General features: G+C 48.0%; 1 protein-coding gene across 1 annotated transcript; it reads right to left on the reverse strand.

Moving 5' to 3' along the window:
- Nucleotides 1-1,127: 1,127 nt before the first annotated feature.
- On the reverse strand, nucleotides 1,128-7,443 carry HMGB3 (high mobility group box 3). The gene is made up of 5 exons (XM_048319250.1): nucleotides 7,330-7,443; nucleotides 4,446-4,602; nucleotides 3,781-3,920; nucleotides 3,114-3,288; nucleotides 1,128-2,619 (listed from the first exon to the last, which is right to left on the reverse strand). The coding sequence occupies exons 2-5, from the start codon at nucleotides 4,593-4,595 to the stop codon at nucleotides 2,476-2,478; spliced, it is 609 nt and encodes a 202-aa protein (XP_048175207.1). The 5' UTR covers nucleotides 4,596-4,602; nucleotides 7,330-7,443; the 3' UTR covers nucleotides 1,128-2,475.
- Nucleotides 7,444-18,915: the final 11,472 nt, after the last annotated feature.

The raw sequence follows: 18,915 nt of genomic DNA on the forward strand, positions 1-18,915 counted from the left end.
ATAGAAACAGTGTTAGAGCTCCTGAACTGATGCCATCACTGTTTTTTTTCTGCTCCACCACTTCCCCATCAAATTTCCACCAGGAGGAATCTCCAGTTGCCTTCTCCCTTGCATCAGAAGACATGTGGAAAGGGTAGCAACTACAGAAGTACCTATTTCTTTTCCAGATGCAGCTTTATTGAGGCTTTTAAAATGCAACTGCCCGTAAAATAGGGGCAACTAATCACACTTTTTTTTGTGCATTAAAGATACTAAAAATTACCAGAATTAAGCAACTATAAAAGTATTTCTGAGTGATCCAACTGCCACTCAGCCTTAAAAACAAAAATTGCTACACATTGCTGTTTCATGAAAGTTTTTTAGCTTGCTCCATTCTGAAAAATTTTGCTTTCAGGTTTTTGTCCATCTCAACCCTAGATCAGACTGTTTTGTCAAGCTGCTGTTGGTGCGGAGTTGTCATGGTTGTTGAGAAGATAGAAGAAGCCAGAATTGCTACCCCATTAGGCAACTAAGTAGTTTTTACCACATTCTAAAGTTACTGCCTGTAAGCCTGGACCCCATTAATCTCAAACTTGGCTCAAAAGCAGAGGTGGCAGCAGCCCATACCCAGTGTTTGCACCTGTGTTACTGTGTCTTCTGAAACGAGCTGAACACAACAGCCCACAGCTTTGACTTGCTATTAATGCAAGGATCCTCACACCCCCATCTCCTCTCCAAGCAAACATCAACTGCTAGAGCCAGCATAAGGAAGGAATTCAGGGATAGCAAGGGAGTGCTATAGTTTTCCCAGTTAATGCTGTTTCCATGCTAAGAAAAAACAAGGTGTTAGCCACCAGTTAGAGACCGGGTATTACCTTTCTCTTTCAAGTGCCACAAAACATCCCCAGCTTGGATTTGGAAAGAAGGCAAGACTTTGACACAGCCAGCTGGTGACCAGAGGGGAAAGAGACCTGTCGCTCCCCCCACCCCACCTCACAGCCCCCAATTCCTACTGAAACTTGTGTCATTGGAGAAAGGACACAGACCAAGTACCTGCGCCACGCTCCTACTTCAGCAGAGAGTTAGACTTAGGCGCCTGGCTCCTGCCATGAAACAAGAGGCTAGAAAAAACCACAAGTCTCAAACAGTTTAACACAGGACAAAAAAGGCACATTTTAATATGTACAGCAATGCATTTGGGCTATAAATTCACCCAACACAACTGAAAAAAATCCAAACTATGCTTTTATACTTATTCCATGGTGTCAGCCTCATTCCTAGCCACCTACCTTTCTCTGCATCTCTGAATGCTGCTATATACACACACAAACAAACAATTACGTCATGAATGTTCATTTAGGCTCCCAAGTTCAAGTAATAAAGTTCAAACTTGCATAGCATCTTATGCCACTCAGCCATAAACAGTTACGATTGCATATTAGCTGGAGCAGCCATCTCTTTCAATTCAGCCAGTTTTGGCTGGCCACCATTTTTTAATTTTTTTTTTTTTTTTTTTTAATCCTTGAGTCAGAATGTTTCCTAAGTCACCAGCCCTGAGGGATGCCACAGACTTCAAAATGAACCTCTTGCTGTTGTTAAGATCCTCTTAAACCAGAAATTTAGAGTGTTGTCAAGAACAGTTTTAAAAATGTAATACTGTTTATTTTGCTTCAAAAACATTTCAGCATTCTAAACATACAAAAAAAACAGAACGTTGCAAATTCGTTTAAGTACAGAGTGTTTTTGAACTTCAGTTGCTGCACTGGCTCTTCACTTAGTTGACGATGAAGAGATGTCTACAGTTTCAGTTTAAAAACTACCGCACTTAACTAAAAAAATCCATACACTTCTCATGCCAGCTGAACCCCCTTCCACAACTAAGAATGGCAGCAGAATGCTATTTCACTATATACAGAAAGACAACTTTAAGCTAAATGGACGCCCACTGTAGTGTAAATAGATCTACCCTCACAGTGCATGCTTTGGGCCATGGCACCCCGGGGAACGTACAGCCTTTCCAAGTAATCACTGCTCCTCTAAGGCATCATAACTCTAAGCATGTACCACAAGAATCTGTCTAGTTTTTACAAACTATAGATATGTACAGTTTATAACCCAGGATTTTCTAGCCAATAACCATATAGTAACACCACCTTACAAATTAAAAAAATGCTTGAAACATTTTTAAATGCTTTGTTACACCAACAGCAAAGTGCACAGAGTTAGGAGAACACTAGAGCGCCTTTTCATTTTAAAAATGTTTGGAAATATGTACAACTTTGATACAGTTTCAGGGTGCTCACTACACCCATGGCCACTTCATGTAAACCAGTTACAATTTCTAGAGCACTTTTAGAAACTACAACGCGATCGGAATCCAATTTTTTTTAATTAAGCCTAATAAGGGCAAGAGACACCATCTCAAATAAGAGGTGCTTCATTTATGGTGTTTCCCCTACTCTATGGTATTCACATGGAGACAAGTATTGTACAGTTTTATTCATCATCATCATCTTCATCCTCCTCTTCTTCATCCTCCTCCTCCTCTTCGTCTTCTTCCTCTACCTTTTTCCGAGCAGCTTTGGTTGCTGCTCCCTTTGCGCCATCAAACTTTCCTTTAGACTTGTAGTCTGCAACATCCTGCAAAGTCAAGGGGATGTCTTAATTTGCTCTAAGCAGCAAACATACACAGCATTTGTACAGCAGTGGGCATTAAGGTAAAGGGACTGGCCTTGCCTGGCTGCACCCCCCAAGGAGACACAGCCAGCACAGGAGAACACAGGTATGCAGACACCTGAGCGTGATCATGGAGGCCTTGAACCCTGCATTCATGGCTATTTCTCTGAGGAGGAGAAGAGAACCCAGCCTCTCAAAGTTTCCTGATAATGGGACAAAGCTCCTGTAACAGCACAGCAAACCCTTTGTGAAGCAACACCAGCAGCCTTGCTGCACATCACTGGGGAAAGCTCTCCCTCCTCACTGGAATCTGCCTGTGGGTCTCTATCCTGCTCTGCCCCAACCTGTGCAAAGCTCGGCTGTAACTATGCTGGGGCCACCTGAGCTGGGCCTATGTTACAAAAATACGTCAACGCAAGAGCTGGTACAGAGGAGGCACAAGCAACAACTCTCCTTACCTTCTCGTACTTCTCCTTCAGTTTAGCTGCCTTATTATTGTAAGGCTGCTTTTCACCATCACTGAGGTTGTTCCACATTTCACCCAGTTTCTTTGCTACATCCCCAATGGATATGCCAGGGTTTGTGGACTTGATCTTGGGGCGAAACTCTGAACAGAACAGGAAGAAGCCAGACCTTGGGGAGAAAGACCAGAGGACAGTCAGCATTTGCAGCAGCACACCCAGGGAGCACCCCTTCCTCCATTCCTCACCCACAACATTCCCACATGCATAAGCACGCAGAGTAGAAACTACTTTTTTAACTTCTAAAATCAAGCACAAATTTAAATGTGTTTTGATTTTACTGAGGCCCAGACCTGCAGCTTTCACTCAATGCTTTTTAAATTAAGTGCTCTCTATCCCCTCACCCAATTTCATCTTAGACACACAAGTCTCACTGTGACTCAGTCACTTCCGTGTCTTCCAACACTACGAGTTTAAGGGTACCAAGTATTGACAATTCATGTCAGTGCAAGCTGCCTAGGAGGTTTACAAGACAGTATCACTACCAATCCTGCTATATGAACACTGTGTCCCCCATCTACCTCCTTCCTGGAAAGCCCTGTTACATACAGGGTATGAATATGAACCAAAACACTTGTGCATTTAATGCCTCGAAGTCACTTACGGTGGTCGTTTTGGGGCATTGGGGTCCTTCTTCTTCTTGCCACCCTTAGCTGGTCCATAGTCCTTCATTTCTCTATCATATCGTACCTTATCAGCCTTTGCCATTTCATCAAATTTAGCCTTTTCCTTGCTTGACATGGTCTAAAAAATCAAAACATGAGACACCAAACTTGTGATTACCCAACTGTTCAATAGCTGACAAACTTTATGTAAACAAGCCAACACATCAACTTGATATGGGAGTTTCAGTTTTTGTTTGTTTTCTAACTGGACCACCTTGGGGACGAAGGTCCTGTACGGGAAATCACAGCCAGCACTGGCATACTCAGCAACAGGGAAACAACAGCAATGAGACAAGCACAGCCAGAGTCCTCCCCAGGACACACACCTGGAAGAAAGTAGCTACTGAGGGGCATTGCTTGGGAACAGTAAAAAAGGCCAGACTATAGTGGAAGCACCTAAATTGGCAGATACGCAAGGCTAAAACATTCAGTATTGCTACAGGCTTCAGCAGCACCTCACCAATGGCTAGGACAGCTTGCCAAGAACAGCACACACCCCAAAACAGCACTGGTTCCCTTCATGTTCAGACACACACACACAGACACACCATCCTAGCAGATACTATAAGAAGTTATCCCTTCAGGAAGTCACAAATTAAGGTACCTTCCACCTCTCTGAGCACTTCTTGGAAAACTCTGCAAAGTTGACTGGAACCTCTGGGTTCTTTTTCTTATGTTCCTCACGGCACGTCTGCACAAAGAAGGCATAGGCAGACATCTTGCCCTTGGGCTTCTTCGGATCACCTTTAGCCATGTTGCCTCTGTAGCGAAGGGGGAAAAAATAACGAGTGAATGATATAGATGAATGCATACACCTATGGATGTACACATATATGGTGTGCATATATTTATATACACACCTCACCATCTTCTGACGAGATGTCCCATCAGTAACACATCCCTTTCTTTCCCTCGACAGCTCTTACCATCCCCAATAGAGACTTAAATTATTCTCCCTTGATACTTGGGTTGCAGACAAGCCAAGAGAAACCAGTCACTGGATTTAAGTGTTACATTAATATATGTTTACATCATGTCCAAAGACTGGAGACAGCCTATTAAATATACATACTTCTGTCTATTAAGAATTATATATGAACTAATATAAAATATCTATTTTAGTTGGCTACCACACTGGAGCTGGAGTGGCATGCAGACTGCCAGGCAGTGACTTATCCCTTCAGGAGCTGGAGCTCACATGTTAGCAGCTGCTGCCCAGGTAAGAAGGCAAGACAAATTAGTTGCCTCAAAAAACTGCAATAACCTTTTATATATAAAAAGGGCACAAATAAAGGCTGACTTTAACCACAATAGGACCCGTGGAGCCCTACGAGGTGAGTTGTGCTTGCTCTTGCTCCACCAAGTGACACATGTTTGAGGCATAGTGGTCAGTGCAAAGATGCAATCAGCAAGTCACCGAAAGGATGGTGCTAACTTTTGGGCTCTATTTCTTTTCCTGCTTCTGCATTAAATTTTCCCCGCTTAATTAAAAAAAAAAAAAAATCAAAACACATAAGCCCACAACAGTATTTCCTATTTACAGAGTCTCACTCGCCTGAAAATTTAATTTTTATTAGCACAACGTTAATATTTAATTGCGCCCATTAACGCGCCAGGTGCAGCAGAAGTGGCCGTGAGCCGCCCTGCCCGGCCCGGCCGCTGCCGGGACGCCGCTGCCTCCGCGGGGGCGAAAAACCCGCGGTACCAGGGGCCGGGGCGCGGAGCCGGCCCCGCTCCGAAGTTGGGGGCGAGCGGCCCGCGGCGGCCGGTCCGGCCCAGCCCGGCCCCGCTGCGCGCCCCTCCCGCACCTGCGCCCCCCCAAGGTCACGGCGGCGGCCGCTCTCCGCGGCGCGGGGCGCGGGCACCTGCGGCGGGGCCGGGGCCGGCGGGGGCAGCGGCGGCTCCGCCAGACGCCAATAATTCATCTTCCATTTTGTGAAACGCCTCCTGATGAAAGAAAGTGCCCCTGAAATGCGGCGGGGCGGCGGGCGGGGGGCGCCGGGGGGCCGGGCGGCGGCCGGGGGCGCGGGGCGCCGGGCCGGCCCCGGGCGGCCGGGGCGAGCGGCAACGGGAGCGGCGGCGACCGCGCTCCGCGCCCAGGGCCGGCCCCGCTCGCTAAGATGGCTTCTCCCGGCGCCGCCGCCGCCGCGCCGCCGAACAAAGCCGCGCTCCCTCTCCGCCGCGCTCGGCCCCCCACGCCCGCCGCCCCCGGCCGCCGGCCCCGCCAAAACGCCGCCCCCGCCGCGAAGGGGCTCCCCGCTGGCCCCCCGGCGGGCGGCGGGGGCGGCGGGGCCGGGGCGCGGGCGGGAGCCCCCCCCCCGGCCCCTGCCTAGCGCAGCGCTCTCTAACAAAGGCTCCCGTGCAGCCATTACCGCCGCCGCTACGCTCCTCCGCGCTGCCAGAAAAAGAGTGCGGGGAGCCCCGGGGCGGCCCCCCGGCGCCCGTCCGAGGGCACGGGAAGGTGGGGGGAGAGGAGCCGGGGCGAAAGCGAAAGGTTTGAGCCCCCGGCGGGGCGCCGGGAAGGAGATTTTCCTCGCCGCGACCCCCCTCCCCATCCCTGTGCCGCTCACACGTCTTTCTTCCCTTCGCCGGGGCTCTCCAGCGCCAGCCATATTAATGCCCACAGCACGGGCAGCGCGGCGCGGGGAAAAGGCGATGCGGGGCCCCGCCGCGGGCGCAGCCCCACCAGAGACACCTTCCCGGGCAGGGGAAGAGCAGCGGAGGCAGAAGCGAAGGGATCGGGGGAGTTTGGAGGCGGCGGCGGCGAGAAAAAAACTGCTTGGCCGGGACCGCCGGGCGCAGCGCGCAGGGTTTATCCCTGTCAGATGCTAAAGCGACAGCCATATTAATGCAGAATAAACAGCGGGCACGGCACTGCGCACGGCCGACAACTTTCCCACCACCGCCAGCCCCACCGAGCCCACTCAGGGAAGGGGGCACATAAAAGCCGAAGGCGCCGCGCGTTTTGCCGTGCGACATTAGGAGGCGGCAGAGAAAAATCCCTGCCCATGCGGGGGAGAAGAGGAGTTAGTCCCGGTGTAGTTGCTGCACCAGCCATATTACTCTCAGCGGCACGGGAGCCCAGCGCGGAGCTGCGGGGCTGCACCGGGGGCAGGTGGCCCTTCGGCGGCGGGGGGAGCTCCCGGCGGGGCAGGGCAGGAGGACGGGGGGCAAATGCTGCGCCTCGCCCGCTGCCCACCGCCCCGCCAGCTGCGCGCAGCATCTGCCCCGGCACCACCGATCCCCGCGAGAGGAGGGAAACAAAGTTTTGGGTGAATTTCCCGATTTTTTTCTAATTTAAAAAAAAAAAATTAAAAACTCGGAGAAAGGAAGAAACGGAACGCAAGATTACAAAAAAAAAAAAAAAAAAAGGAGAAAAAAAAAAAGCACGCTAGGGCAGGCAGGACAGAGGGGCGAAGGCGCGGGGGCAGGGCGGGGCGGGCAGGGGGCAGCCGCCCCCCGAAAAGTTGCGGCGGGGCTGCACGTACCTGTATTGTTCGCGGTAGTGTGGACAGGAGCGGAGCGCAGGGCACGACGCGGGGCTCGGCGCGGCTCAGCCTCGCGTTGGCTGCCTACGAGAGCGGCCTGATTGGCTGCGGGGCTCTGCCGTTTAAAACAACCTCCTCGCCCGCTCATTGGCGCGGCGCCTCATGAATATTAAGCGCGGCCGCGCGGCGGTTGGCCGGCGCGGGTGAGGTCATTCATTCAAAAAGAGCGCCCGCCGGGGGAACCGGGGAGCGCGGCGAGCGCGCGCCGGGGCGCGGGGGGGAGGCGGGGGGCGAGGGGAAAGTTGGCGCGCGGGGGTCGCGGGACCCCCGGGGGACCCCCGGCACCGAGCGGGGACCGCGGGGCTCCGGCACCGCCCGCCGAGCCACGGGGGCGAGGGGCAGCCCCGGCAGCATCCCGGGGGGCCGGGCGGGATCCCCCGGCCGACAATAGCCCGTTATTGCTGCTTTCTGCCCTAAAGCCCTAAGGGGCGGTTCCAGTTGCAGCGCGCTGTTTGCGGAGCCGGCTACTACTGCGCGTAGTGGAACCGAGCCCAAAATAAACTCTGCTGACAGTCCCAACACACGACGGGTGGAGAAGGAACTACAGAGCAAGAAACTGCGTGTTTGTGGGGGAAGGAACAGAGTTTTATTCACTCGTTCATCAAGAAATAACTAGTTCTAACACACTTCTACAATTTGTTTGGTATTAAGTTTTCCAGGATTTGCTTGTTATTAAAAGGCTGGTTGCGTACAAGGAAATCTGTAAGTGTGCCCTGCTGACTGAAACCAGACCAGTGTGGCTCTAGGGCCACAGGCTCCTTTGGCTCTCTGGAAAGAGCTGTTTCCTATAGGGCAGCTGCCAAATGGTTAAACTGGTATTCGTGGCTGACCACAATTGCTGGTTGGCTTGGAAAAAAGAGCTGTTATTTTTAAGGATGGAGCGGTAAGACTCAGAAACCACCCCACACTGTTATGGGCTGGTCGCAACTGCCATCCTACCATGATAGCCAGAAGAAACAGTTGCCCTCTTTAAGGAACAGATAGTGAAAAGAAGCCTCCACCCTGGGCTGAGCCGCTGTCAGGCAGCAGAGTTTACCAGATACTGCCCTGTGGAAACGCTTATGGCTATAACAACATATGGTCACAGGTTGCCTTTGCTGGAAGAGATCAAAACAAAACGACTGATGAGACACAGAAGAGTGCCAACCTCCTGCTGACAGATCCACTGGGAAGCATGCAGAATTTCACCCAGGATTTTAGCCAAAGTCCTGCCTGGATTTCTCCCTTAGGGTACATCTCAGGCAGTCTAGCAAGCACCCAAATCCAATTGTTATCCATATGCTTATAGAGACCTTACAGCTGTGTCCCTGAGCTTTTCAAAGCATACATGATAAAATCAGTCTTACTAGCCTCTTGCCCTATTTCTACCTTCTAAACCCAAAAGTATAAAACAAGGGGTTCATTCATAAACATTAATGAGGTTACCTGAGGGACTGTATTCTGTAGCATCATCATAAAATAAGACAAGCAATACTACTGCAGGATAATCTCTTTGTAGCTGACAAACATCCCTCTCACCTATTTTTAGGGATACTTTCAAGTGTTCCAAACTAGTTGAATAATTAAGGCTTTTTTTTTCTTGGCTCCTGAATTGCACAATTTTTTATTCTGGAGCACTTTCTTCCTCAAACCACAGTGTCACCCTCCAGAGCACACCAAGCAGAGACCATCACTAAGGGGATGGACAGGCTGTTCGGGAGCTGGCTTCGGAGCGGCAGTTGGCATCGAACACACAGTCCTGTAGTCATCTCCAGAGCATCCCCCCAATTTCTCATCAGCCAAGGGAAACATTCCCTAAGACACTTGTTCTAGGAAGGCCAGGAAAGTTTTGACAGCTGGCCAAGGGGCAAAGGAGATATTTTGGTAGCTGAGAGACAGCTGGGTTGGAGGTTTTATCCTAGCACTCGCAGCATGCTTTTGAAAGCAGAGGAGGGCTGAGTAGCAAATGGGTGAACATAACCCCCAGAGGGAAAGCTTCTACTCACCTCCAGAACTGCCACTGCTGCAATTCTCCTGCAGTGCCCTCAGCCCCACACATTGCACCTGGCCCCTGAGTCTGGGCCCTTTCCTGCCATGCACCAAGAAAGCAACCCAGAAAGTTGGCAGAGCAAATCTAATCCTTTGCTGCAACCTCTTCCAGGCCCTGCAGTCCCCCTTCCTCATGCAGCACACCTGTCCTCTCCTGGCCCCTCTTGGAGACAAGGCAGCTCACTAACCCAACAAAAAGTAAACAAAGCCCAAAATTCTACCTCCTTTTATGCTGGGTTAGTTTTCTGCTGGATTAGTGGACTGAACCGGTGTACCAAGGAGTCAGGTGAGTACCAGAGCCAAGAGTGTGCAGAAGGATACAGCCAGGAGCAGGAACACTCCCAAGTGTGGGTTTGGTAAATTTTGGGAGGTTTAGGGTTGGGGTTTTTTTTTTTAATATTACATATTACCACATATTTAGCTATAGGAAGCATGAGAAGAAAACCATAACTAGAAGAAACATTAGGATGCCTGGCTTTTGGCACAGCAGGCAGCAATGTTTGCACTGATGCTAGGGGAGCTCAATACATAGTTCTGTACCTTCCCTTCAGAAAGTCCTGACCTGATGCCCACCAGGCAGGATTTATTTTGACAACATATGCCACATTTTTAAGCAACTGTCAGCCATACCCTACATCCTACAGCAGGGACCCAGGTCAGGCAGTATCTTGAATATAAGGACTGAGGCTTAAAATGTTGGCCACGGTCCCATAGGAAGCAGACAGCTCCCAATACTTGCAGTAGCTTGTTGCTGAGAAGATGGATGGCAAAGACCTGTCCCAGGCAGAGTCACCAAACACTGAAGGCTTCTGGCCCATGGACATGATGTTGGTGCTGTCCAAGAAACAGCAGAGATACAAACAGCTGAGCCCATGCTGTTACCTGCCAAGATGGAATAGTATCTTCTCTTCCACTGGACATGATGGAACAGGGAGGTGGCTGTGAAAAAATATGGAGTCACTGAGGACTTCTCCAACAAATCAATGGACTACATAAATATACTTTAAATTCAGGAAAGTCATCCACAAATGAAATTGCCTTCTTCTGCTCCCTGAAGTAATTGCCTGAAGTCTAGAGTAAGTTCACATATTCTTCACCCAACAGCTGCATCTCATCTGAACAAGTGACAGCTTGGTGGGACTGGCCTTCTGACGGCTCTGTCCTTCTCCTCTTGTGCCAGAGGGCCAGCAAATTAAGGCCCACTGCATACTTAAGTGGTTCAGAAATAAAGGGCTGAAAAGGACCAGAGCCATAACTGAGCGTTGTGGAACACTGATCACTACTCATCAGCTCCACAGCTCATCTGGCCATTCTCACAATGTTCCTCCACCATCTCATTCCCACCGGTGAGACCACGAATGCCTTGGAAGGATCATGGAGGACAACGACTGTGTGTCAAAGATCAGTCCACAATACCGTCCCAGTATGAATCCAGATTGTCTTGATTAGGAAGTTAGCCTGACATTAACTTCTGCTCAAGCTTTTGCTGCTTACACTGCTCAGTACCTGAGACGATTTCAGCCGAAGAGTTGAAGTGATATGATGTCCTTACTGGGTTTGTGTGATATTGGTCAGGACATGTTGTGCTTGTTGTGTTGGATATCTTCATCATGGGCAGCACTGCCTGCTTGCAGCTAGGAAGAGGCTGGTGTGAACTCACACACTGAAATTGTAAAGCATCTCAGTGAATTGGAAGTACACCAGTCACAGAAAAATTACTTGGGCCTTCGATACAGTGATATCCCCAAAATGAGCCATTGTGCTGAAAAGCTTCCCAAACATACACCATAATTTCCAGAAGGAATAAAATTTACCTGGTTCCTATTTTGGAGGGGCAGTTCAAATATACAGTGCATTGTCAAAGCAGTTCCCTTACTGAGGGGTTTCTTGGACTCAGATTTGGCAGCATTACTGGGAATAGCCACATAAGCTCCTCTGGTCTGTGGCAGATGTGCTTGGATATGTGCTATTTCACCCCATCAGCCTTCATTTTTCAATGCTGATACCTGAATTTCCACCTTTTTTATCTGTCAGCTGATGCAAGTACCAGAAAGCCAAGAAAGTCTGCAGGGGCAAATAGCTGTAATTGGATACCAATACAGCATCAGTCCATTCGCTCTTTGCCCACCTTTGGAATATGTTGACCCCATGACTGTGGCATTAAATCAGAAGCACCCATGCTGTTGTGCTCCTGACCATGGGCACTGCGGAGCTTATTCAAGGCAAGGAGTAGAGGTGCCTTCAAGAAATCTCACAGGAAAGCTGTCTGCAGTCCTCCTGAGATAAGAAGTAATTTTCCGAGGCCTCCTAGGCTACAGAATGCCATGGGTCACAAAAAAAATAGAAGTCTCCCAAGAAGAAACATGCTTGCAGTTCACAGGGTGAGGAAGTTCTGGAAAACATTTGTGATAAATATTAATCTCTCTCAGGTATGCAACTTGGTTCCCATGAGATGTTGCTTCAAGCAACCCGGACATCCAACATCACACTAAAGATGTGCTTACAGCCCTGGCAGAAACACCAGATCAGGGACATCCTCTCTGTCACGAGGGTTTAGCTACAAGGCAGATGCCAGCACAGGCGCCCTCCACCAGCCCCACTCACAGCCCTTCCCAAGGCTGGGACCACAGCGGACTTGGATGGTTCAGAGACAGCTGAGCTCCCTCTCAGCAGCCCTGTGAAACAGTCCCAGCATGGGCACAGCAATCCCAGCACATCATCAGAGGTATCAAACCATCCTGCCCTCAGCCAGTCATTCCATTGTGGTCACTGAGCTGCAGTTCCAGCAGGATAATTATAACTGCATTTGGCGCTTCCACTTCTATCTGCGTTGCATCTCTTCACAACCCGTACCCACTGGCAAAATTCTCTAGTGAAGACTTGACCCGAATGAAAAGGCTGATATAAATACATCCGTAGGGTTCTGCCAGCAATTAGGAGTAAGGATGGGGGGAAATCCCTCCTAGGAATCTAACAAAGCCAGGAAACCTTTTTAAGCAGAACCAGCCTATCAGAGTGACAGAGTTGACATTTAAGGTTGGATGGACAATAGCTACATGAAAAGTGTTAAATGACCTGTTCATCTCACCAGCATATTCATTAGGCTAGTTAGGGGGCTGTTTGAAAAGCCTTCAGTGTGGACCTGGCTTCTCCCACCACTGACCTTCTGTGTTAACATGCAACGGAGACTAAGAGGCTCAATTAACCCTTCTCTAACTGGTATAGTCAAAAGCTGATTGCAAAGGTTTCATTTACAAGTCCAGGTTTTTTATTTTATTTTTAAATCAAGAGTTTAACTTTAGTAAAATGAGAAGGAATCCCTTCATACAAAACCCCCCCTGTCTTACAACACTTGGGATTTCCACACATGGATTTTCTGATGCCTGAATTCCAAGTCCCGTAACTATAATAAAATATTTGTAATTGCTTACTGGGATCTCAGCCAGTTAGAATATTTCCTCTTTAACCTATGAAACAAAAAGAGTGATCTTAAATACATGCTGAAAGTAGAAAATAAAATTATCAATGGTGTTTAAGGAGCTTGGCAGCATGCAAGTTCAGAGAGACAGAGGTTAATCTGTTCCAAATTCAGCTATGAAAAACCTGATGTTCCAACAATTAAAATATTAGTCTAAATGAACAGGTGACCCCCCAAATTCCCTAATGGGGTGGCACAGCCTGTTATCCCCTGTAGCCATATCCCATTAAGCTGACACCTCTGCAGGAGTAGGATACACTCTCAGTTGCACGCACAAAATTAATTATTGTCAAATGCACTTCATGGGGACTGAGGTGAGAAATACAAGTTAAAATAATTGACAGTCATACCAGGCAGCAGTTCAAAACCTTCTTGCAGTATAACCACAGGCAAGATAAACAGTTACCTTCACAGGTGGGCTCCCCCCCGTGTCTTGTCATATTGTCCACATTCCTCTTGGGGCTTTTTCTTTCCTTTTCTTTCTCCTCTCCCTGTTTTTGCTTCTCTTCACACCTCGGCCCTGGCTCTTTCCCAGCACATGCTGCCAGGATGCCCAGGGGGTGGCAGGCAGGCAATTTGCCCCTGCACACCTGCTCCATGAGATTTGCCACTGCAGTACAGCACCTCCCACGCTTCCAGACTCCTGGAAATTGCGTGCCCCCTGCATACTGCCTCCTTACATTCCTGGCTCGTCTCTGCTCCCTCATCTAACACATCCCTCCTGCCACAACACACTTTCTTCAGGCGTCTCCTTCCATGCTCAGCTACCACAGGGCCATCTGCTTTCATGTATCTTCTTTTTAAAGATGCACTATCCCAAACCCCTTGTAAACCCCAAGCAACCTGGCATGAGAGTGATGAGCAACACTCAGCTTCAGGAGGGCCTTTCTGCATCTGCTTCACATGCACAGAACTACACACATACACACACACAAAAAAAAAGGCATTTAATGAATGCAAAAAATAATGATAAAAAAAAGCACATTTATCTACCTACCCCACCAAGTCAAAGACTAAAAGTGGGAAGATAGGACAACTGGAAACAACCTCTGCAAGTTTCCCATAGCCTTCAGAGGAGGTGGAATCTAGGTGCAATTTTAAAGGAGAAGATTGCAAGTGTTTCCCTTGCACTGTAATTGGCAAGTAATCAAGACCACATTCAATGCAACACAAGTTCTTGCAATCACGCTGTGACAGCAGACCAAGAAACTCTATTAAGAATCCAATGCAATTACAACCCAACAGCAGTCCAGCAAAGGGCTGGATATAAAGGGAGGCATGACCCCACATTAGAAAGAAGTCAGTGATGATACAGCTAAGGTGTAGTTCAGACACCACTGATGTGACACTAAACGAAGCAATCAGAACGCCTGGCACTGGAACAAGAAAGCTGCACTGGATACTTATTTCACAGTCCTGAAACATTGCTAGAAGGAGAGTTGCTTTCAGATCACCAAACAACTGTTCCCAAAGCCATGAATACCTACCCCCTCCCCACACCCAGCCCCTGTACTCAGCAGTATCTGAACTCCAGTGTGCATCCTTTCCTCTTTGGCCATCCTGCTGCTGTCCACACTTAAACAGGACCATGGCAGCACACAGCATACAGAGATGATGCATTAAAACCACTCACATTCAGATGAATGAAAGAGGGGAATGTTCTGCAATAAGCATAATCTGGGTGCTTCTCTATCTCACAGCACGTGTCTGAATGAAGCTTTGAGTCTGGCTGCAGTTTGTAACTTACCAAGATAGGCTGCCTGTCTCCAGTGTCACATCGATACAGGGAGTGACGTGCAAAATCCTTGGCTAGAGAGAAGGAAAGATGAGTTCCCTCCACAGGAACTGTGAACTGAGTGCTTGGTCTCTTCCCTGACTGGTCAGGCTGCTGGGCAATCAGCTGCAGGGTGGCTTTGCACAGCCCAGCTGCTCTAGCTGGCATCTAAAGTAGGCTGAAGGTCTGGGTGTAGGAAAACACAGAGAACACTGGGTGATTCCAGCTGGGTGGGGAAACACACTGCTAGCACAACAGGGCTTTAGGAGGGGTTAAAAATCTAACTGTCAGAAATGACATAAACAGCACAGGTGTTGCAAAGGTGGAGAGTAAACCAGCTATTCTTGATCTATGACCTGCACTACACTGCTGGGACTTAAGATCTCCAAAACTGACTGTAAAGCTGGGAAATGAATACATTGCCCATATGCATTTAGATGCAGGAAAAGCAAAGGAAAAAAAGTGAATTGAAGTTATAAGTATTTACACTTTAGGGGAATATTTAACTGGTTGTAAAAAAACCATTGGGGTGACACTGCACAGGATGATTCTTGGATTGCCTTCAAAGAGCCGAGTGGACCTTCAGTTAGAAAAGGAAGGAGAAAACCTGGCTCAGGAAAGCGCTCAAAGCCCCTTAAGCTTCCCTCACTCTTCCCAATGACCTCTCTGTCCCCTATACATTATTTTTCTTCTTATAAATCTGTTCAGAAAATATTGTTTCCTTTTTGGTATCAGTTTTGTGCCATCACTTCACCATAGCAACAGACAGCAAAACAGCAGCTTGAACAACTAGAAGTTGTTGGCTTACTCAGGTAGGCTCGCCTGCTGCAGCAGCCTTGAGTGACTCCCTGCTTCTGGAAAAATGATAGTTATATAATTCTAGGTTTATTTCCACTGAAAGAGAACATACACAATTAACTAAATGCCACCAATTAAACTATCAATAAAGCAGGAATATTTTCAGTACTGCACTGGTATCCAGCTACGCTGTAATGACAGCAGCTCCCTCAGCACACCAGGCTGATTTTAGAGCGACTGCCTCGAGTCCTGGAGACAGACATGGGCCACAAACCCCCCAAGGGCAGCTGGGTCCATCCTGGGCAGTTCCCCTGAGTTCACCTCTGTGCTGGCACGGGCCAAACTGCCACCAAGGCCTGAGGTACCAGAGCCTGGGGGTGGGATTCTGTGAAAGATCAAAAGTCCAGGTGCCTCCCAAGCAGTGCCCAGCAGTGAGGATGGATCTGAGCTAAGACACCAGAGCAAAAACCAAAGAACATAAGGCTCAAACTTGATACTGGACCATGCAGGTGTTTTGGCAGACCAGCAGGAAGATAAAGAGGTCAACAGGACAATGAAGCAATGAAGCAGAGGAAGGGAAGTTTTGCAATGCACAGTTGGGACTTACATGAATATCTTTAGGTCGCTGAAAAGCACAGGAAAGTCATAAACTGTGACAAGGTATCTAACTCAGGTTGCTACCAACAAGTGCTTACATTGATCCTTGATGATGTTGAAGGAACAATTGTTTTGAGAAGAAATTTAATAATAAAGGGTGTAAGTTTCTGCCAAGTGCTCCTGAATTCTTCTTGCTTTACATTCATTGGACATCATGTTTTGTTAACATATTTAACTCCTGTGTTGTAGGAATATTACAATGAATGAATAGAAAATATATTTTCAGTGAAAATGATTTTTAAATTGTTTCATCTATGCATAATCTTTATAGACACATACATAAGTATACGAGATACGTTAAGAATTGCTTTAAAGGAAGATGAACTTCCTCCCAAAACTGTGCTATAAATTTTTTTTTAGGTTTGTTAACCCATTTCAGATTTAAAAGACATTGTCTATTGAGATTGGGGGGTGTGTTGTATATCTGTAATTAACTTTTTTATTATACAACTTCTCATGTCAAGACAAGTGTTTGATAAAATTCCTCCAAATGTCTCAGCTTTATGCTTTTCCCCAACTAAAAGTAGATGCTTTTCAAAGAAGAACAGCTTCAATGACAGAAGAAAGACAAACATACTGAAAATATTAAAGCAAAATAAAAATAAAAAATCTGCCAAACTTCCTTCCCAGTATCATCAGTGACAACACACTTTCAGGATATCAGCAGCAGCCTAGTGTGGCATTTAAGAATATCCAAATTGCTTAGACCCTGCACAGCCCCTGCTGTTCTTTGATTTATAAACTAGTGTCCAAATCTTGACCTCCAGTTACAAAACCCCACTGCATTCACTAGAATTTCACAGATGAAGCTCAGGACAGAATTCAACTTTGAGTTGCTTAATTTTAATTGGCCCAGAGTACGTTTGTTGTTGGGAGATGGTTTTTTCCCACCACTGCACAAACTGGGAAGATAAAAATTTAGTAACTAAAAATGTTTTCCAGAATCCCATTTTCCTGAGGGGAAAAAAAAATGTAATTACATATAAATGGCAGAATTATTTGATGTTACTGTGAACATGGTAACTGTGGTCTCTGGGTTGTCTTGTGCTCTTTCTGTCCTTCCATCAGCTCATTTGTTTTCCATGTGGCTGCTTGTGTACTAACAATTGTCTCTGGTTATCATATGCTGAACAAGATTGTTTTGCACTCAGATTTATTCCCAGCATGAAAATTATTTGAAAATGGGTGGAACGAGGGGGAGAAACACAGCCATCATTTGAGAAACTCGCACACTAGAGTGCTCAAGGGCTTCCTTTCAGATTTGCCTTCCCTGCCAAGAAAAGGCATTGTTACAGTGACAGCCCAGAGGCGTGTGTTACAACAGGAAAATCATATGGGATGCAAAATTAAAATCTCAATCACAGGTGAAGAATCAAGGCAGCAGAGGAGTGTATACACAGAACTGCTCTTTTCTCCCTGCCTCCTAGAAAAAGTTGGCAATGCCTTCTCCCTGCAGGGGTGATGCTGGGAGGTGTTCAATGCCCAAGTGAAGCGAAGCACCCTCCCAGCACCGTGTCCTTCCTTGGCTCTGCTCAGAACAGTGACTTCCCAGTCACCAGTCGGCTTCAGTGCCCTGAGTTCCCCCCAGCCTGGGTCCTGCTCCTCTCTAGCCAAGCTATGTCGCATCTGACCCTCTGCTTGCCTCCCAGCTCCTGGTGCTGCTCAGGAGGGGAGGTTGTGCCCACAGCAGGGGCAGCAAGCGGGACAGGTCACCCCTTCCCCCAAGCTGACAGCCCCTTCCAGCGCCAGCTCAGAGCAGAGCTCTGCCAGCACGGCCAGACCTGTGACAGGGCCTTACCTGTCCACCCCATCAAGAGAAGAGGTAACTTCCAGATGCCCCAAGCCAGCGTGGCCACACGGGTGGGATTCCGCAGCACATCCCGGGTGCCAGGGGGACTCGTACGCTGGGTCAGGGTTTCTGCAGGGGAGCACGGGGCTGACACCCATGCTCAGCCAATGATTTGAGTCATGCCTGGTGACAATTCAAATCAAACTTGTCAAGCCGGTGTAGATCCAGATAGAAATCAGGTGGGATTTCTCCATGTACGGAGCACTGTATTTCTGAATGGCAGATTATGCTCCTCAAGTTCCTCTACTTCCAGCTACTCAGCATTTCTTCCCTCTTGTAGTAATTCTGGCCAACAACCCTCACTACTATTTACCCTCTTTGGATAATCACACCCTTACAGTACCTCTCACAGCCTAATGTTTTACAACGAAATCTGAGAAGCTCTGAATAATCCTAATAGCTGTTAGGCAGCGGCACTCGCACAATTATGATATAAAAGGTAAGTGTGCTCCCACCAGCTCTCCATTTAAATTTATAGTGATTGGTTCCATACAGTAACATGGTAAATGAAAAACATCCCCCAGCCTTCATTTAAGAGGTTTATAGTAAATAAAAAAAATGCCGAGGTTTGTGTGTTGGCCTCCAGCCTGGCAGCTCTCTGTGCAGGAAGGGGATTCAGGCTCCCTCTCCTAGGCACACATAAAATGCCGGGTGATATACGGCTCTGCTCCACCAGCAGTGTGGCTGCAGCAAAAGCCTGAGGAAGTCAGGCTGCTGGTCCCAAGAAAACCTTCTCTGCAAGCCCAGAGGCAGAAATCACCTGTGTTGTCCTGCAGACACCCCAGCATCTTTCCAGGGTTTAGTGATGTACCGTTTCCCAGGTAAAAGGCAGAATGGAGTCAAATCCCTGATTAATTCAGTTCACAGTGCCCTGATCACACTGAACATGCTGGCAACTGTCCGATGTGGCAAGTGCTGTCTAAATTTTTTTTTTACAAGGAA

Source organism: Corvus hawaiiensis, chromosome 14, assembly GCF_020740725.1.
Source record: "Corvus hawaiiensis isolate bCorHaw1 chromosome 14, bCorHaw1.pri.cur, whole genome shotgun sequence".
Taxonomy (NCBI): domain Eukaryota; kingdom Metazoa; phylum Chordata; class Aves; order Passeriformes; family Corvidae; genus Corvus; species Corvus hawaiiensis.